This window comes from Cupressus sempervirens, chromosome 7 (assembly GCF_028749045.1).
Source record: "Cupressus sempervirens isolate cs-2001-9-10 chromosome 7, ASM2874904v1, whole genome shotgun sequence".
NCBI classification, from domain to species: Eukaryota; Viridiplantae; Streptophyta; class Pinopsida; order Cupressales; family Cupressaceae; genus Cupressus; species Cupressus sempervirens.
Window position 1 is genome coordinate 920,185,891 of NC_143124.1, and position 19,920 is coordinate 920,205,810.

At 35.7% G+C, this 19,920-nt stretch overlaps 2 protein-coding genes across 2 annotated transcripts; one reads left to right on the forward strand and one right to left on the reverse strand.

Moving 5' to 3' along the window:
* Window positions 1-1,900: 1,900 nt before the first annotated feature.
* Window positions 1,901-2,314, forward strand: LOC149550541 (uncharacterized). Its single transcript, XM_089795110.1, has one exon. The coding sequence runs from the start codon at window positions 1,901-1,903 to the stop codon at window positions 2,312-2,314; it is 414 nt and encodes a 137-aa protein (XP_089651236.1).
* Window positions 2,315-5,683: 3,369 nt separating this feature from the next.
* Window positions 5,684-6,527, reverse strand: LOC149550542 (protein IQ-DOMAIN 20-like). The gene is made up of 2 exons (XM_089795111.1): window positions 6,321-6,527; window positions 5,684-5,851 (listed from the first exon to the last, which is right to left on the reverse strand). Exons 1-2 carry the CDS (start codon window positions 6,525-6,527, stop codon window positions 5,684-5,686), a joined length of 375 nt encoding a protein of 124 aa, XP_089651237.1.
* Between the last annotated feature and the right edge of the window lie 13,393 nt (window positions 6,528-19,920).

The window sequence follows — 19,920 nt, forward strand, 5'->3', positions numbered from 1 at the left end:
CTATATTTCTATTATGTATTTGTGGTATCAAGGGGAACACACTTTCATTAGAAGTAATCAACCCTTGTCTGCTAAATAAAATACAAACAAGGATTATGATGTTAAGGAGTTATCAAGAGTGCTTAAATAATTTAAAGATCTCCACAACATCCTTGCAAAATCTATTTACTACACAAATTATGAGTCATTTCATTTAATTCCTTGAGGCAACATTTCTTTAAAATATTTTGAATTTTTGTGGCACAATTCTAGTGCGTGGTATATGGTAAAAATCTTGATGTATAAATAATCTACTAAATACAATTAGAATGGAGAAATTCCACCCCACTTTTGAGACTTTGTTGTACATCGATGTTAGAACTATTATTAGGAGACTAGACTAAGAATCATTAGTATCTATAATGTTGGAATCACTATTGTTTCTCCTTGTATTTTTTTATCTTCCTTAGTAGCTATGGAATACACCCTATTAGAATTTCCCTTCACTGAAGCTCATCCTTTCTTTTAAAAAAAAAATCTTCTCTACAACTTTTTCTATTTTCTCTACACCCTATTTGATTAAAAAAATCATCATAGGCTCTTGGTGAGATTGGCTTGTGCTTTTATTTTCACCCTCTAGAAGAATGAGTGCATCAAAAACATTGTCCTTGTCATTAATGAAGCACATATAGTTCTAGATATGAGAGATGAAGTATCTAGGAGTATGTGCGCCATCAAAATAGTAGATTTGAGATACTTGGCTCTTCAAGTGGTGCACATGAATGTTGGTGCGAGTTACTATGAAGGTCGCATGAAACTCACAATGGTTTGCCCATGTTCCACCTTATGACATTTTTCATAGTATTCATCATAAGGCATTTCATATTTAGAAAGTGATTGTACATCTATGAAAAACTACGAGGAGAAGGGAATAAGGTGTCTGCTATATATAGATAATGATGTTACTTGAGGCACTAATTAATATGGCTTTGTGTCCTATAGTGTTCACTTACGTTCAATTAGATTGGATTGGTTTTATTTATGAACCGGATTGTAAACCACCATTTATCCCCATGAAAGTTATCATTTGGTTTGATAATTACGATGTCCATCATATAATATTCGAGTTTGAAAAAGTATACCAACTGTACCTAGAATATTAGAAAGTGAAAGACAACTTCCACTCATCATGTCATGGGCTATTACTATACACAAATCTCATGGACTTTCACTACAGGAAGCGACAATTGACATTGGTAAACTAGAGAGACAAAGACTGACATTTGCAACTATGTCTAGAATAGAATCTTTATATAGTCTTCGTATTCAACTCACTTTTACCTTTGATATGTACTCCAAAATACAAAATAATCTATATACAATTTATACGAAAAAAAATGAATCATGCCTAAATCAACTAGAAATCAGTAGAAAAAGTATTTAAATTGCAAATATAGAACATTAGAAATTACAACCAAACTTTCTGTATCATCAAAACAATAAAAATATTTAATATATATAATATTATCGACATTAACAATGAGTAATAGTTGAACCTAAATGCTCAGACGGCAGAAACAAGTTTTTGCCAGCTGACACTTTGGCCACCCCGTCCTCACTGTAAAAACGCCATTCTCAAAAACAAGACTCTGCATGCCGTCTAAACTTAGCTATCTCGAACGTCGATTATTCCAAGCAAGATATATGTCATACTTTAAGAAATCCTATGATAACCCCATTTACAAGGGAACAAAATCATCCGGTAAAATTAAGGAAATCCGGTGTCTATTCCAAAAGAAGAGCAACTATAAATAACTAACACACTATCCTCTCCAAACACAAGAAAGTAAAGAGAAACCTAATCTACTCTCGCTTATCATCTCTATAGAATTGAAAGTGAAGTGATTAGAAAGAGAATATCATGGCTTCAGAGAAGGAAGGAGGCATAGTAATGAAGGGCCATGAAGAAGGGATGAAACAAGCAGGAGCTCTTCTGAAGGAATTCGGGCTTCCAGAGGGACTTTTGCCTCTTGAAGATGTTGTTGAGGTGGGTTATGTGAAGACCACTGGTTACATGTGGATTACTCAGAAGAAGAAAGTGGAACACACTTTCAAACTCATCTCTAAGCAGGTGAGTTATGACAAAGAGATTCATGGGTTTATTGAGGCCGGAAGAATAAAGAAACTCAAGGGAGTTAAGGCAAAGGAGTTGCTCATCTGGGCTCCTGTCAGTGACATCATTGTGGAGAATCCTCCAACGGGGAAAATGCAGTTCAAGAGTCTTGCAGGAATTACAAAGACTTTTCCTGTCGAGGCTTTCGCTGCAGGCCAGTGATGCGTAGATTATTTTATTAGTTTTGATTATTTAATAATTTTAGTTTACGAATTAAGTTTTAGTGTGTGATGTTCTATTTGTCTTCCTGATTTGTTTGTTAGGTTTGAGATTCATACTTTCAGTTTGGATGGATATGATTATTGTAACAAGATGGTAATGTTTTTCGGTTCTTCCAGTTTGTATGAGATGCATCTATGTTTGCAGATGGATAGCCATGGCTAAACAGAGATGCAGAGATGCACTCTTCTTATTATGCCTTTGGATAATATTATTATTGTTATTGTCTATCGTAATGAATATTCTTCAAATGTTTATTAGTAGTCAGAATAAGATGAAGTTTACTAGTAAGATATTCTGAGAATGAATTGGTTTAAATTTAATTTCTTTGAAGGTGAGTAACTGAATATAATTATTATCATGACAGGAATAATGGGCAGTATTTTTTAGAAGAAAATGATTAGGGAATAGAACTAGTAGTCAAGCATATTTTCATAATAGTATTTGTTGATTCATTGTCTAATATTTTGATAGATGCTCCTGCATCAGACTCCCCCGGTAGATAGAAAAGTGTGTCCCACACTTGGACGCCAAAAAGAAAATCTACAACCATCTTCATCTTCACCAAAGGTTTCCACCTCAAAAGGGACAACAAAACCACCATGCAAATCTTCCACACCAACATCTCAACCATCCAATCAACAAGCTCATGCACAAGAACAAACTGAACATAATGCTTCATTAACAAACTCCCATTCACATCAACAACTAGTGAATCCACACTAGCAGCAACAAACCCCGCATCAGCAACAACAAACTTCATATCAGCACCAACATGTAGATCTCCATCAATACATGCCAAACTCTCCACACCAGCAACCTCATTGTTCACAATAAGATGCTCTGCAACATACAAGTCACCACCAAAAACTGGATCATCTATGCCCAAATGCTCTACAGTCTCCATGTCAGAATCAACCAACTGATCATGAAAACCAACCTCCATCCCAACATTAGCAAGGTTAGGAATATCCTCAGCAACAACCTCTATTTGCTCTACAGGTTCTGCATCAGACTCCACAGACTGATCAGCAAAACCAACCTCTTCCACCTCAACCTTGTGATACCACTAATGTAGGTAGGCTCTGATACCACTAATGTAGGTAGGCTCTGATACCACTAATGTAGGTACTCTCTGATACCACTGATAGAGGGCCACACCACCCTTACCCACTCACAATCAAGAAAACAACAATATGGAGACCAATAAAAAAAATGCTTCACAAGAAATTTTATTGTACTTGAAGATCCTTACAACACCCACAAGATGATATCAAGCTTCTCCTTGAGCTTCCACTCCTCGAGCTTCTCCTTGAGCTTCTACTCCTCAAGCTACTCCTTGAGCTTCCACTCCTCAAGCTACTCCTTGAGCTTCCACCTTCTTCTCGAGCTTCTACTCCTCAAGCTTGTGATGCCATCTTCTCTCACGAACCTCCTTAACTTGATCAGCCAATCTATCATCCAACCGAGAATCTTAGAAAAATTCCTCTCCACTATATCATGAATTTTGGCAATCATCTTAGGGTCCAATCCTCTTGGAGCCATCTTCCAAGATCTTCGTAAACCCTCTGCAACAAATCCTTCCCACACTCCTTGTGACAACCAAATTGTTTGCAAGTCAGATCGCAACCTGCCACCTCGCACGAACAATCAGGAACCACATCACAAGTCTAGGACAACAGATTTGTAGTCCACCAGCTCTGATAAACTTTGCCCAACCAAGGTCCTGGTACAAACTGCCTCACACTTCGGCAATCTACTTGTACACTCAGGATCTCCTGCTCTGATACCACTTGATAGATGCTCCTGCATCATATTTTCAATTATCTAACATTAATAGTTGGGACCTAAAATTTAGAACTATGATTATGAGTACTCACAATTGAATAAAATTTATTTGGTAGATCTAATAACACTATATTATGTCTATTTGTTAACCAATTAAATATTATTTAATGTGCAACTACCAATCTAAATTATTTGTAAGACCCTTCAATTATCTCAACAAAAAGCATATTGATGTAAAAATGTATATTTTCAATTCAGATCATTGTTTGAGAATTTGGCATACACCACTTATCCAGATCGATATATACAAACTTTGTATTGTATAACTTGGGCATATGTCCAATGAGAAAATCCGTCCATACAAATAGCCGGCTAAACAGAAAAACTCAATTTATATGCTGCATTTTTAACCTTCCCTCTGATATCATTCACAAAGTAACAAAATTATCCGGACGAATCAGAGGAAAATCTCCAAGGAGTGTGGATTTTCCAAAGGCCCTGGAAGTAACTATAAATAACATAATTTGAGAAGTGATAGTATCGATAGTGAAGTGATTAGAAAAGACTTCCATGGCTTCAGAGAAGGAAGTAGCAGTGGTTCTTGAATATGAGAAATATTGAAGAAATTCATTTATATTATAAATATCTTTGTAAGAAATACATTAACTTATAGATAGTATTATATTTCTTAAACTTTTTTTGATGAATAGTTCTTTTTTATTAATAAATAATATACTAAGATTACAATTTACTAAAAAAGGTTGGGGATACATTAACTAAAATAACAATTATCATTTTTAAAGTATATATTTAAAAAAAAAAAAGAAGTTGGAAAATACAAGATCATCTCACAAGAGTACAAGGTCACAGGCTAAAAGACTACAAAACTATTCATAAAAAAACGACCTCAAAAAAAAGGTTGTACCAACTGAAAAAATAGATTATAACTGTCATCCTTTTTACCCATCTATCAAAGAACTAATCATTTTTTCAATTTCAAACCTGTTCAAATTAGATAAATGTAGATCAACAGTATTATGCTAATGGCCACTCAAAATATTCAAATCAGAGAAAATAAAATCTACAAATGCTGCATCTCACGATGGTTTTAACTTTCATGATATGATCTAACATGTATAAATTTTTTGCATACATGAAATGTTCTTATAATTCAACACATAATAACCCCTTCAAGGTGAAACTCTACTATTGACACCCATTTGCCTATGGTTTTAAGACCTGCATCTACAAGACCTCAACTAAAATAAATCACAATGATTTTCTACCATTCTTCAATTGTTATGATCAACCGACATATGATAAAGGAGATTTTAACATTTCTAAGGATCATTCCTTGGAGTGGCAAACTAGACGATTGAATTTTTCATAACCCAAAGTACCCAAAGATCATCAACAGATGGCAATCTAATCCAAAGAAATCACATCACTGCTGCATAAAAAGGAATTATAAGACTACGACTAATCACTATGGAAAATTCCATAAGAACTCCCTACTAAAAATCATTACTGGGTTTTGTTTATAAATAACTGTTTTGAACGGAGACGTGCTTTCAGACTCACAACGGTCTCCAATCGATGCACGGCCAAATGCACCTTCCTCCTCACTAAATACCCACGAAAAACAGCTTGTAATTTCACCAACGCTTTCAGCACCCAAAATGCTTGCTTTGCCTGACAATTAAAACACAGAGATTTCGTTTTACATGTAAATAAATAAATAAATAAATAAATATATATATATTTTTAAAAAATAAATATGATTAAATTTCTTATGGAGGAAACTCTTTAGTTGAGCTGTTTGAGCAGTCATCCTTAAACATCACACACTAAGGAGAAAATTAAGCTTAGTGTGTGATGTTTAAGCAGTCCGTGCCTGAGCTAAGTAGTACTCAGATGGGTGAGCAAAACCTAGATGCAATGAATATTAAGTGTTTTATTTATTCTCATGAAGAATGGCATTAATGAGAACTACTACTCATGAATAGATCAATGAATTTGACTCGAAAAACTACACAATTGAATCCTGATAGCAATATAATTTACTATAAATAAATTGAATTCAATGAGTTGAGATAGAAAATATTCTAAGTTTGATATGAAAAATCATTTTACTGATGAAAATAAAACAAGTTGTTTTTACCAGATAGCCTCTGTAAGCTGCTTGGATTCTGATGGCGGCGCGCTCCTCTCTTGACCATCCCAAATCTATCTCGCTCGTAGTCCTCTGCAGAGAAATTTTTTTGGTTGATATTTGTGGAGACCCATTACAAGCTGCTGTTGAATGTATGTAACAAGGAGATTTAATACCGCTTAATATGCACTCTTTCACACTGCTCTCCTTCCCCATCTCTCAAACAAAATCAATATAAGCATTTTAAGTCCTCATGAGAATTGTGAATAAATAATGAAGAAGACCGCATATGAGGGATCTGGCTTAGGTAAGAAAGATGACAGATTGTGAGAAAGACGAGGTGTATTGTGTTGAGTTTCCATATGTAAGATTCAGTTGCTTTGTCAAGTTTGTTATTCCCAAAATGTTAGCTATTTCATATTATATTATATGTGTATTTTTGATAGTTGAGGAATGGTAATCATGAAATATGTTAGCTGTATATAAATACGACTATTTGAAAAATAGATGACTATTGTGAAGAACAAGAACTTTTGGTTTGAAACCTGCTTACTTATCTGTTCCTATCAATTTTCTATGGAGATTATCTGACATACAACTCATATTTTATTTTTCCTAGATGTGAATAAAGCTGTTCTTGCCTGTTTCTTGCTCTCCCAGATTTGACTTCGAACATTGAGGCCATAATCTCTGAACTTTTGAGCTCTAGGCAATAACCACAAGTCAATGAGCTAGGGCAATGAGGATCATAGACACTCAAATGAAACAGTCTAGATGCACTAGGCAAAGTGGTCCAATTTAGATTCGAAAATAGCTAACTTGATGGAGTGGGACTAGTTCTACCATACAAAAAAGGGTGAATGCAAATGACATCTCTAGTTTAAAGCTAGCAAAATTGGTAGACGAGGAAAAAAATATTAATAGGTGTGGTGGGGCTTATGGTTGTAACTTGACAATACACCGTTATTAAGTGTTATTCATATTTTTGTCTTGGAAAAATTAACTATGATAATTTTTAAAACTCCTTTTTGGGTCATTGAATTCTGAACTTAAATTCAAAAAGTTCAAGGTTCAAGTTGAGTTGGCCTTGTCATTTCCTTTTGTCTTGTTGTGCTAGTATTAAGTCTCAATCTTCGAACTTGAATTGTTGAACCTTGAGGTTTAAGGTTCAAACTTCATAGTTTCATATAGGCATCACCAACCTAGTCCACTATATGTAAAGTCTCACTTTTATTTTCGGCGATGAAAGGGCTCTTCATTGAAGTTGAACTATTAAACCTTATTTTTTGTAATTTGAAGTTCAAAGTTCAAAGAGTCGTAGTGGGTCACTAATGTGGCATAGTCAAGTCTCTTAATGCTTCATCCCAAAATTTGCAGGCGAATCAACTTGAACTTTCGAACCTCCCATTTCATAGTTTAAGGTTCAAGATTCTTAAGTAAGGAACCTCCCATAAACACGTGGAAGCAAATCATCATGAATTGATATGCACAAAAGGTGAAAAGACATGCATTTAGATTTTTGGAAAGGTGACGAAAAAGTAAGAATGGTACGTGCAAGGAGTAAATCACTTGTAAAATTGGTAGCATTCCATCTAATCAGTGAGGTTTCTATTATTTGATGAGACACATCACACGAGTGAAGCCTTATAACCATTTTTACCATTTTTCTGTGATCACTTGTATTGTATAATCGTTTAAACCTGGAAGCAATAGAGTTAAGGCAAGGTAACTACTTCTTCCCAGGAAAGTGGAGCTAAATTTATGGGTTAGTTTGAAGAATCTCTTCCTACATTTTATGGTTTCAAATTCCTTGCTTTGTAATCATAATTATTCTAGTTCTTCCCTTTCTATTTGTTGCCAATTTCAAGTAATTCTCTGTTAAATGTTACAAATGTCTTCATCTATACCTAAGCTTCCCAAAGAAAAGAAAACTACTCTCTTAACCATTTTTCTTCTAGAATTATGGGATACAATATTAATAGATGAAAATATAAAAGGGTAGTAGCTAAATTTAAAAAAGAAGAGTCTAGGTCTATGGAAGACAAAGTGTCCAAAAGCGATCTAAATCAAGCTGCAAGGTTTCCTAAGGCAACACCATGTCTAGAGTTGGTACTTGAATGCAAAAATAGGTATTATATATCATAAAGATGCATTCAAACCTTTACTAGTGAACAACTTATAAGGATAAGTTGGGATACTCTGATGGGCATCTTAAGGATTCCTCCCATGGAAACCTATGAGGAATGGACCATCAATATTGCCTACAACTAGTTTTCCATGAAGGAGGATTACAATAATGTCATTGCTAAGAATTGGTTGTTGAAACAAGAAAAAGGAGGTTCCATTTGCTTCAACCTCTGACAAGGGAACTGTTGGTGTAAATAAGTATTTACTTATTACACTTTACTTAAGTTTACTTAGGCCAATGCATTATTTTATTATTTCTTACGTGAGACATTTAGGAGTATGCCTACTCTTATGAGTTGTCATGTTGACAACACAGGAGTATGCAACTCTAATTCAACACATGGTGTCTACAACACTGGAGTTTGCATAATTAATTGGGTTGTCATGTTGACAACATAGTTATTTGCACTCTTAATTAAGCACATGGTGTCTACAACATAATTTTACATGCTACACCTTTGTAGGCTTATCCTCTCATTATCGCACTTACTCCTAATGGAGGATAATCCACTCTTGGTGGACATGTGCTTGGTTGTAAGACTTATTAGTATGTTGACTCCTAGACATTCTAGAAGCATTCTAGAGGCCTTTATATTCAGGTACTCCTAGTGTACTTGTACATGACATTACATCAATTCATTTTGATATTGTTATTCTAATCATACTTTGGTCTATTCTATGCTTGTTCTTGAGTTCCTTGATCTTGGATGATTTTTCCCTAAGACAAATTCTTACATGGTATTAGAGCTGAGGGAATTTCTCTTCACATAGCTGTTTGAGACCATTTTCTTGCTTCACCTCTCGAAGGACCCCAACCCAGATCTAGAGTATCGTTGTCATTGGGAGCGTCTAGAGCCAAAGTGGACCTCACCATTGTGTCTGGAACATTGATTTAGTGAAATTTGACTATAAATTTGCCTACCCTAGGCCATAGTCAAATTTGAGGCAATTTTTTTTGCAAACTAGCACCTGAAGGTCCAATTTGCAAATTCAGTATGGTCATCTTCAGATCTATTTAATTTAATTTTTAGATCTACCATTTTTCAAAATATTTTTCTGTTTTCTTTTTTTTGCACTTTTTCAAAATATTTTTTTCGGCCTATTAGGCCTAAAGAGATTTTTTTTTTGCAGGAACTAGGAGGTGAAACCCTGGCCCCCGTAGGGAATATTCATTGTCATTCCAAAATGTTCTTTCATATTTTATAGCGGCATCAACTTCAAATTTTGGTTGTTTTCAACCAACTTCTGGCTGACCATAGGCTCAACTAGCGGACAATGACCGACAACCACAACCATTCTCCGAAGGACTGCACTTTTCATTCTTGGCCAATGGCTTCATTTGTTTACATACTGTAGTGTATTGTTTTTAAAGGTCATTGACACCATTGTAGGGTCAATGTGGGACTAAAGTCCCATTGAGCCCACCACCAATCAAAGGACTTTCGACGCAAATTTCCTTCATCACCAGTTTTCATCAGCAATCACTGGCAATTCAAAACAACCACGCCGTTGTCGTTAGTTTTCAACCTCCTTGGGAGACTCCTGATGGTGATCATAAGTTACCCGATGCTGTTAATCGAGTCTGGCTACTACTGCACATCTCTGACACACTTTTTGAAAACTTTGACATCATTGTTGGCAACTCCAAAATCCCCGTCGACAGCTAATACAATTCCAACCAATGTCTGCAAACTCTTGGCGGCACCACTTCCGCCTCCACGCGTACAGTGGATAGCTCAGCACCCCACCTTCCATGTGGAGCCACACAATCAAACACTTTGCCCATTTAGATAGCTGATTTAGCCACCACACGCCAGCCCAGTTAGATTGGCCATGTTAGCTGGAGAGCATAGTCAGCCACCACGCGGCCCAACCACAACCTGTCATGTTTCTACCTTGACACGTAGGGTCCGTATGCTATACTGGAAATCCATACTGTTGATGTCATCCTGACGTCACCTGCCATGTCACCCAGTGGCCTTTTTTTGCTGACATAACCATTTTACTATGCTAAATTTGACGGCCATTAGATCGTCATTTCTAGGCAAATTTGAACTGCTGCGATGACCATTTGACTGTTAAATTTAACCTTGCAATTTTTTGCCTAGACCCCTCTCTAGATTCAATTTTGATTTGATAGTCTGACTTTGGGAGGCCATAACTCAGTCATCTAGACTCCAAATCAGGTGTGATTTTTTTAAAAATTTGGGTAGAATTTCCTAAACTTTTCAGTGATGCTATTCTTTTCTATTTTTGGTGCATGGATTTGTTAGAGATTGCATTTTTTGGCGACTATACCTGTCTAATCTTACCTTTTGCAACTTCAAACGCTCCATACAAGCTTATCTTAACACATTTTTAGGTTCCATTTTTTTTGAAAGTGCTTAATTTTTCATCCACTTTCCAGATTTGCAATCAGATTATAGGGTTGTGTGGAAAAAAATCACTTTCAGAATTAGTTCATTTTCTTCATTGTATTGCTTTGATTACTTGTCAAAATTGTTGTGCATTTGAGCTATACTGCTTAGTGATAGATTTGAGCCTCAAAAGGCAGTTGTAAATAGTTAAATCAGAAGCCCACTTTTGTCCATTTTAACAAGTGGCCTATTGTACACGCACTACATATAAAGTGCCAAAAGAATCTTTTTTGGGGGGTCTTTTGATTGAGTGAATAGGGGGGTGTCTCTTGTGTTATTGTGTCTCTCTTTTGTGCTCTTTTAATTTTCTGCATCATGGGTTCACTTAAAACTCCACTTCTAACTTCACACAATTATACTACATGGAAAGATATTGTATGGAGTAGATTAATGGAAAAAGGTTTAAATCTATATATTGATGGTATAATTGTAAAACCCACTGATGCTACAACACTAGTTGATTGACAAATTAAAGACAATCAGGCTTTAGGAATTATCAGGAGTTGTGCTCATAGAGATCTCTTCTTCCACATTTCCAACTTTAAGGAAGCCAAGCCTGCTTGGGACAAACTTGAAGGGTTGTATGGTAAGGTGGATGAGGAAAAGGGATACTAAATTGAGGATGACCTACTTCTATTGGATCCTAAGAATTTTGACACAATTCAAGATTATATCAACAAAGCCAATGAATTGAGAGCACTACTTAAAGATTGTGGCAATCCCATGAAGGATGATTGCTTGATTCATTACATCTTGAAGAGGCTACCTTTAGTGTATGCATCTTTTGTTTCGAGTTACAACACTCACAGGTTGACCATGGGAAGTGCTTTCACTAAGCCTACATTTGATGCATGTGCAAAAATGTTGATGTTGGAACAATCCAAGTTGATAGATATGGGACTTCTCAAGTCATCAAAGACCAATGCATTGGTGGCTAGCAATGAGAACTAGTCAAACCAAAGTGGATAAAGTTCTAACAACAGCAAGAAAAAGCAATGGAAGAAAAAATCACAATCAGAGACACAACAATCTACCTCCTCAGAGCAAGGCAATTCTTCTTCCAACAAGAAGGGAAATAATGACAAGAAGGAAAAACTATTTTTTGCATATTGAAAGAAACCAAATCATGATGAGCATCATTGCAAGACTAAGAGAATCAATGAGTTCGAAAAACTACTCAAGAAGAACAAAATCAATGTGCCAAATGCTTCCAAGGATTCAACTCCATCCACTTCAAAGGGAAAAGGGCATGCACTTATGGCTGGTTCAAGTTCTTTAGTGAAATGTATTCTTGACTCAAGTGCCTCGTATCACATGGGTTCTTCAAAAGGAGACTTTTCTCCATTGAAGTAGTCTAAGGTACTGCACATCTTTGTAGGCCCGGATGATACAAAAATGGAAGTTAAAGGGAAAGGACAAGTTGAGATGGAAAATGGAGAGTTCAAAGAAGTTCTATATGTTCCTAACCTTAGCTCTAATCCCCTTTCAATCTACCAAATCACTCACTATGGAGATGGCAATAAAGTTGAGTTCCTTCCTGATTCAGTAATGGTGCACAATCTTAAAGATCATTCATTGGTTGTAGTGGGTAACGTCAATCATCACAAAAGGCTTTATTCATTCTCCCACTTTGTGCCTAAGTCTCCTTCACATGCCTTGTTGACTCAATCTCATTCACAAAGTACATTATGGCATGAGCAATATGGACATCTTGCCTTCCGCTATCTTCATCAACTTAGCTCAAACAATATGGTCAAAGGTCTATCTATAATCAAATTTTCTAAGGGTGAATGTTCAACTTGTTCTATGGATATGCATCTAGCGGAGAAGTTTGATAAAGAGAAGTCTTGGAGAGCATCAGTCGCTCTTGAGTTGGTTCACACAGTTCTAGCAGACCTTTTTGCAGCAACATTAGTCAGCAAGGGTCGCTATATGCTCACTTTCATTGATGACTTTTCACGCTACACATGGGTCTACTTTCTTAATCACAAGAATGAAGTGTTTGATAAGTTTCTAGGCTTCAAGAGTCATGTTGAGAAGCAATCAAGGAAAGCCATTAAGGGTCTTCGTATGGACAATGAAAGTAGATGTGTGAACTCAAGACTTAGAGACTTTTGTAAACTTGAGGGTATTGATCTTCAGAATCTAGTAGCATTCAGTCCACAAAAGACAAGTGTTGCAGAAATGAGGATTAGAACTCTTAAGTCTATGGCAAGTTGCATGATTTAAGCCAAGTATCTTAATCCATCACTTGAAGTCAAAGCTATCAACAGTGCCAATCACATACTTAACAGGTCTCCTCATAATGCCTTAGATGGAAATACTCCTTTTGAGGCATGGTGCGACAGAGAACTAGTCATGAAACACTTCCAAGTCTTTGGTTGTCCAACATGGGCAAATATATCTTCCAGGGAATGCAAGGCACCACCACCAAGGCCTTTTACTTTCATCAGATATGAAGACAGTGTTAAGGCATATAGACTTATGGATCCAGAGACTCATGAGATTTTAATGGAGAGGAATGTTTACTTTGAGGAAAGTTCACCTATCTTATCCTCTAAGCCTCTCCACACTTCATACATTATGGAAACTTATAGTGACACCAGTGATAGTGATTCAACAAATTCAGATATGTGGGATCCTATTGACAGAAATAGCATGAGTTCATAGCATCAACACATTCCACATGCATACATTTCTACAGTGATAGGTCTATGCAAACTAGCACAACATGGTACACCTTGTCTTCCAACTCCAACATCAGGGGCTAACTACATAGTAGATATTTCAGGTTTGTTTGTGGAGTCATACATAGTAGATTTGGGAGACATCATTGATGATATACATCTTCTCTTTGATGAAGAAGATCCTTCTTCAGTTGTTGCGAGGGCCCACTCTGACCCTCTTGTCCATTCCCTACATGATTAGTATTCACAGGTTGATATGATTGTGGATCCTTATGTACATCAGTTGTAGGAGGTCTCTTTATCATTTGAGTAGACACATAGTTCTTTGGGATATGTTCTACATTCATCCTTGCTAGAACTGCACTCATTCTTTTTAGCAGTGTTGGAAGGGGCGACTGTCAGTATCGACACATGGACAATTGAGCAGGTTTCAGAGACTCTATTCATCATTGGGATTCTTTCTACACATTCGGGAAGCATCTCATATGTACCTATGATATTGTCTCTTCCAAAGGGGAGGAACATTATTCAGCTGTCATGGATCAACTTCTACATTGGAGCAACTATTACTGGTCAAAATTCTACATTGGGGGGGGACTACCTTATCTTCTTTCTTCTTCTCTCTTGTGGGGGGGACTTTTTCCTCTATTGGGATTGTGTTCTTCTCATACTTCTCTATTGTATATACTTGATGTACATTGTAATGGGGGCTCTTGATTATTCCATCCATCCATGCATCTTGTTTTTATCATCTCTCTTTTTGGGGGAGGGTTTTTCCCATGAAGTTTTCCCTCTTTCTCTGCTTTATGAGAGATTTCATTGCATTTTTTATATGGGTACCTAACATGGCCTAGTAGCCAGGACTCATCATGCATTTTCATCCTAGATTTTGTGAGCTTAAGTGAATTCCCCTAAGTTGCACTTAAGGGGGGGTGTTGGTGTAAATAAGTATTTACTTATTACACTTTACTTAAGTTTACTTAGGTCAATGTATTATTTTATTATTTCTTAGGTGAGATACTTATGATTCGCATACTCTTATGAGTTGTCATATTGACAACACAGGAGTAAGAAACTCTAATTCAGCACATGGTGTCTACAACATAATTTTACGTGCTACACTTTTGTAGGCTTATCCTCTCATCATCACACTTACTCCTATGCTTAATGGAGGATAATCCACTCCTGGTGGACATGTGCTTGGTTGTAAGACTTATCAGTATGTTGACTCCTAGACATTCTAGAAGCATTCTAGAGGCCTTTATATTTAAGCACTCCTAGTGTACTTGTACATGATATTAGATCAATTAATTTTGATATTGTTATTCTGATCATACTTTGGTCTATTCTGTGCTTGTGCTTGACTTGATCTTGGGTGATTTTGACCTATGAAAAATTCTTACAGGAACACTTTATTAAGGATGTAAGAGACATTTTCATTTTCTTGAGCAAAGTGATGGGAAACTAATATGCCTTTTTGTGGGAATATTAGATGCACTTTTTCATCCAGGTGATACTCGAAGAGAAGAGATACATACTCTAGGTTGAAGTGATTGTTGACAAGCTTCGTGAGGAACTCTTCCAAGATTCCAAAATGATTGGACAAGTTACATGAATTCTTACTTGTCTCATATCTTGGTGTGTTTTTGAGAATGGGAAGGTTTACCACACAAACCTTGGGTCAAATATATGACAATTTATGAGTATCACCCTTTTCTAAAACAAAATAGGAATCCATAGAACTTAAGGAGGGTTTAGGATGTGTTTCTGGCATGCTCGATGTTTGAACTACAAGGAAAATAAAATCAAAGGTTGTTCAAGGAAAAAATGTATCTAATTATGACATATGGTAAATAATTTATTCAGTTTCTAAAGTTCACATACTCAAGGGTAGGAGGATTCAAAGGGGAACCATTGTAATAACCTAGATACTATCTAGATAAATATGTACTAATTATGATTTGCAGACAAGTCACTCATGTAGACAAAAAGCTTAAGAATAAGAAGGGTTTCAAAAATGTGTTTCCTATTGAACTGGGCCATTATTGTTGTAAGTAAGCTCAAGACACCTTGAACCTTGGCTTTGAGGTAAAGCTCATGGACTTGAAACCTTATCAAGCCAAGTCTAGGTTTATAACAACGGTTTTGTATAAACTCATTTTGAAGTGTATTTGGGATTCATGCATGATCCTCCATTAGAGGATTAGTTGGTTAATTGCACGGATGAGTTTCAAATTAGAAGATGAATATGGTCAAAATTTACCCTAAGATAGATTGTCACCCTCACGATGTAGATGAATATTGAAGGAGTTGAAGATACCAAAGATGAAGAAGTAGTGGATATAAAATGTTTAGAATAGGTTGAAGGCCTTTCCATCCTTGAGAAAGACTAGAGTAAGAAGGAAGAGGACAATATACAACTTTGACCCTTCAATGTTACAAGGACCAAAAAATGGTTAAGGGAAAGAAAGTTTGAGAGATTAGTTGAAGTTAAAGCAATGCCTCAAGGGGAGGTAATGACTTCATGTTCAAAACCTCTACTAGTTTTTATTGATGAAGTTGTTCAATGGCCCTCTGCAGGTGCACCCAAACTATAAGTTGACCCTCCTACCTAGGAATTGGCTCCAGCCAAAATTAAACCCATAACACAAGTTACTTGTTCTAGGAGAGGAAAGAAGAATAAGAAGGAAAAGGAAACTCTAATCGTGGCAGAGATAGACCTAGTGGTAGATGCCCATGAACCTATAAAGTTCCCAAAAATGGAAGGTTGAATTGAATCTATAGAAAAGGGGGAGACAAGAAAATAGAAGTGGATTCCAACATCCCTAATATATTAGCATTAGGAAACCCTAACAATTTTAAAACTCTCCAAAGTAAAGGTCCTTTAAGTGCACACAAATGGTTTGATTTGTTAGTTGACAAGAAATGCAATATAATTCTAGTTATAATGCCAGTTTAATACATGGTGAGTAAGTGTCTAGGGAGGACACCTAAAATCAAGAAACCCAAGGTAGAAGCTATGATGGAGGTTGATGAAAATATCAAGTGCTGGGTTGTAGACATATATAACCAACCATTGATAAATATCGCGATGAAATAATTCTACAAGATTTCAAAGTGAAGAAGAAAGATTTGGGCCTACTCACAAGAGTAGCTAACATGAAAGTTTTTGACTCTAGTAAAAAAAGAATTTACTACAAGATTTGGAAATATTGGAAGGACAAAAGAGAGTTGAAGAAATTCTTGAAGCTAATTACGAAATACATGTCCTTATCTTATAATATCTAGATTCATTTCCTTTAACAAAAGTCCCACCAATTGTGGATGCCAAATCCCCTACAAACCAAATAGGTATGTGCAAGATCATGGTATGGAAAACTAGGGCCTTAAGTGGCAATGAAAAATAAAAAAATCAACCCAACGTGAAAGTTTGGACTAGCTATGAACTTTATATCAAAATTTTTTAGCAATACAATCTATAAGAAACCTATTGTACTTTCTAAATTACTAGCCCTTTTTGAAAAAAATTAATTTGATTGGTCAAAGTTTTAGATTTCAATGCAGTAGTACAATTCTTTTTACAAAAAAAAGTAGGTGTATGTCTGACCACCTTAATCACATTCAAATAATAATAATTTTTTATAAGATTCTAAATATAACTAGTAGATTCATGCTAGGATGTAATGCATTTTTTTGTGTAACTTTATTCTAAATAAATAATTAATTATAAATTTTCTACTACAACATTTTCAGACTAAAAGAGTCCTATGTGTGACCATCTTAACTCATTCAAATCTTTTAAAAAAATGTAGTAGGCGAAGCATAGAATGTGAACCATCTTTCAAATTTCAAATTTAGGGTTTTACCATTTGAAAGTTATAGATGTTTTTCAATCACTATGCCAATCAACACTTTATAGGTAAGTCCATTAGAAAATAAGTAATAATTACTTAATGAAATGGTAATTTGACATAAATTATATTGATGGAAATTTGATCATTGAATTCGGGTGAAAAAAAAAGTCGTTAGCTACACCCTTGAAGTATGAAACTCATAGGAAGAGGGTAAAAACATGTTTTTGTGGCTTTAAGGCATTGACCATATAGGCTTGGTAAATACCAAGCCTAATCGTGTACCCAATATTTTGGGTACATGATACCTATCGGGTACCCAAAAAATCCCACCAACAACACATTTTTGTGGCTTTAAGGAATTGACCATATAGGCTTGGTAAATACCAAGCCTAATTGTGTACCCAATATTTTAGGTACACGATACCTATTGGGTACTCAAAAATTCCCACCAATACAATCAAATTTTAAAATCCATTTGAAATAAAAAATTGAAATATATTTGATGTTATAATAAATAATATCGATGTCATTTCAAATCAAATATATTATAACATATATACTATATGTTATATTATAATATAATATATATGTCATAGTATAGTATAATATAATATATTATTATATTATTTAGTACAATATGCTTCTAATGGGTCAAAGAGGGTCATAGGGAACCCTATGAACCCCCTTTGACCCATTCAATTAGATAATATGTATCTTATGGGGTTCTAACACCCCTTAAGACACATAATATTGTTCTAATGGGTCAAAGGAGGTAATGAAGAAGCTTATGACCCTCTTTGACACATTTAGTGACATCATATGTGTCTTAAGGCGTCCTAGGACCCCTTAAGACACATAATATACTTCCAATGCATCAAATGGGGTCATAGGGTTCTTTATGACCCCATTTGACCCATTCGAATAATATGATGTGTCTTAAGGGGTCCCAAGACCCCTTAAGACACATAATATGCTTCAAATGGATCAAAGGAGGTCATAGAGAACCATATGACACCCTTTTACCCATTTGATTAGATAATATGTGTCTTAAGGGGCTCATGGGGAACCTTATGTCCCTCTTTGACCCATTTGATGAGATCATTTGTGTCTTAAAGGGTCCTAAGACCCCTTAAGTCACATAATATGCTTTGAATGGGTCAAAGGGGGTCATGGGATGCCCCAATTTGACCCATTCAAAGTATTTTATGTGACTTAAGGGGTCCCAGGATCCCTTAAGACACATTGTATTATCTGAATGGGTCAAAGGGGGTCATAGGGAACCTTATGAGCTCTTATAACCCATTTGATCTGAGAGAGAGAGAGAGAGAGAGAGAGAGAGAGAGAGAGAGAGAGAGAGAGAGAGAGAGAGAGAGAGAGAGAGAGAGAGAGAGAGAGAGAGAGAGAGAGAGAGAGAGAGAGAGAGAGAGAGAGATTGGAAGGATAAATAGGAAACAAGATATTGAGAGAGGTGGGGGGCGGGGGGTGAATCGGGATCTTAAACTTTTACTAAAAAAACCAAATTACTGATTTCACATCTAATGCATCTCATATCTTAATTAAAAAACATAAAACTATACTACTAAAGCATAATCATTCATGAAAACTTCAAGATATAACACAATGATTTGGTAACCTAGAAACACTTCAATGTGAAGGTAAAACTGGGGTAGGGATGAAACCCACAAACCTTCACTATTGCAGCAATAAAGTTAACTTGTTAGGGTTACAATTTTTGATCATAAGATATGATCTACCCTATGAGGGGTCTGCCCTATTAAAATATTTAGAGACTATTTGATCTCACCTTGTCAAAGGATTTCACACTTACAATGAAGTAAGGACTTTGTTAGGAGCTTCAGATAGATATGTTAAGATCACTCTATTAAGAGATTTACGTTGATTCAATTAACTAGAATTGATTCAGTACTAGACCCTTGATTTTCTCTAGAAGTTGGTTTTGGGTCTCCTCTTTGCAATGTCCTTGATTAGATCTCTTAATTTGATATCTTTGTTTAATCCTTCACTGCTCTGATTTCCTTTGTCTGAAATAATTCTAGACTTAGCCTTTTTACTTTATTCTTTCCTTTGTTTGCTCCTACACTTGTGCATTCATACACTCTTTCTTACTTGCACACTTAGACACACTCTGATTCTAGGGTTAGAATCCTCTTTAAATAGATGTTCTTCAAAAGTTCTAAAAAATGATTTACAATACATCTCCTTATGTTGTTTCCATCTGATCGATTAATTTCCATTCCTTGGGATAATTACCTTATGTAATGATGTGTAACCATCATCTTAGTTGGCTCTACAATTATTAAATGTCATAGAGAAGTCAGCCAAAATGATTGACATATGTGTCTGTGGGCATTACAAACTCATATGAAAAAAATTGAACTATTCGGCATTTGAATGTTTTGATGCTCGATCATAGTGAATCATTTATACCATCACTTTACTTTTA

Bases quoted from the DNA above. Each gene is read 5' to 3' on its own strand.
- LOC149550541 (XM_089795110.1), top strand. From the start codon at position 1,901: ATGGCTTCAGAGAAGGAAGGAGGCATAGTAATGAAGGGCCATGAAGAA.
- LOC149550542 (XM_089795111.1), bottom strand. From the start codon at position 6,527: ATGGGGAAGGAGAGCAGTGTGAAAGAGTGCATATTAAGCGGTATTAAA. The intron at 5,852-6,320 runs GTAAAAACAACT...TTTAATTGTCAG, and splicing joins CAGCTTACAGAGGCTATCTG to GCAAAGCAAGCATTTTGGGT.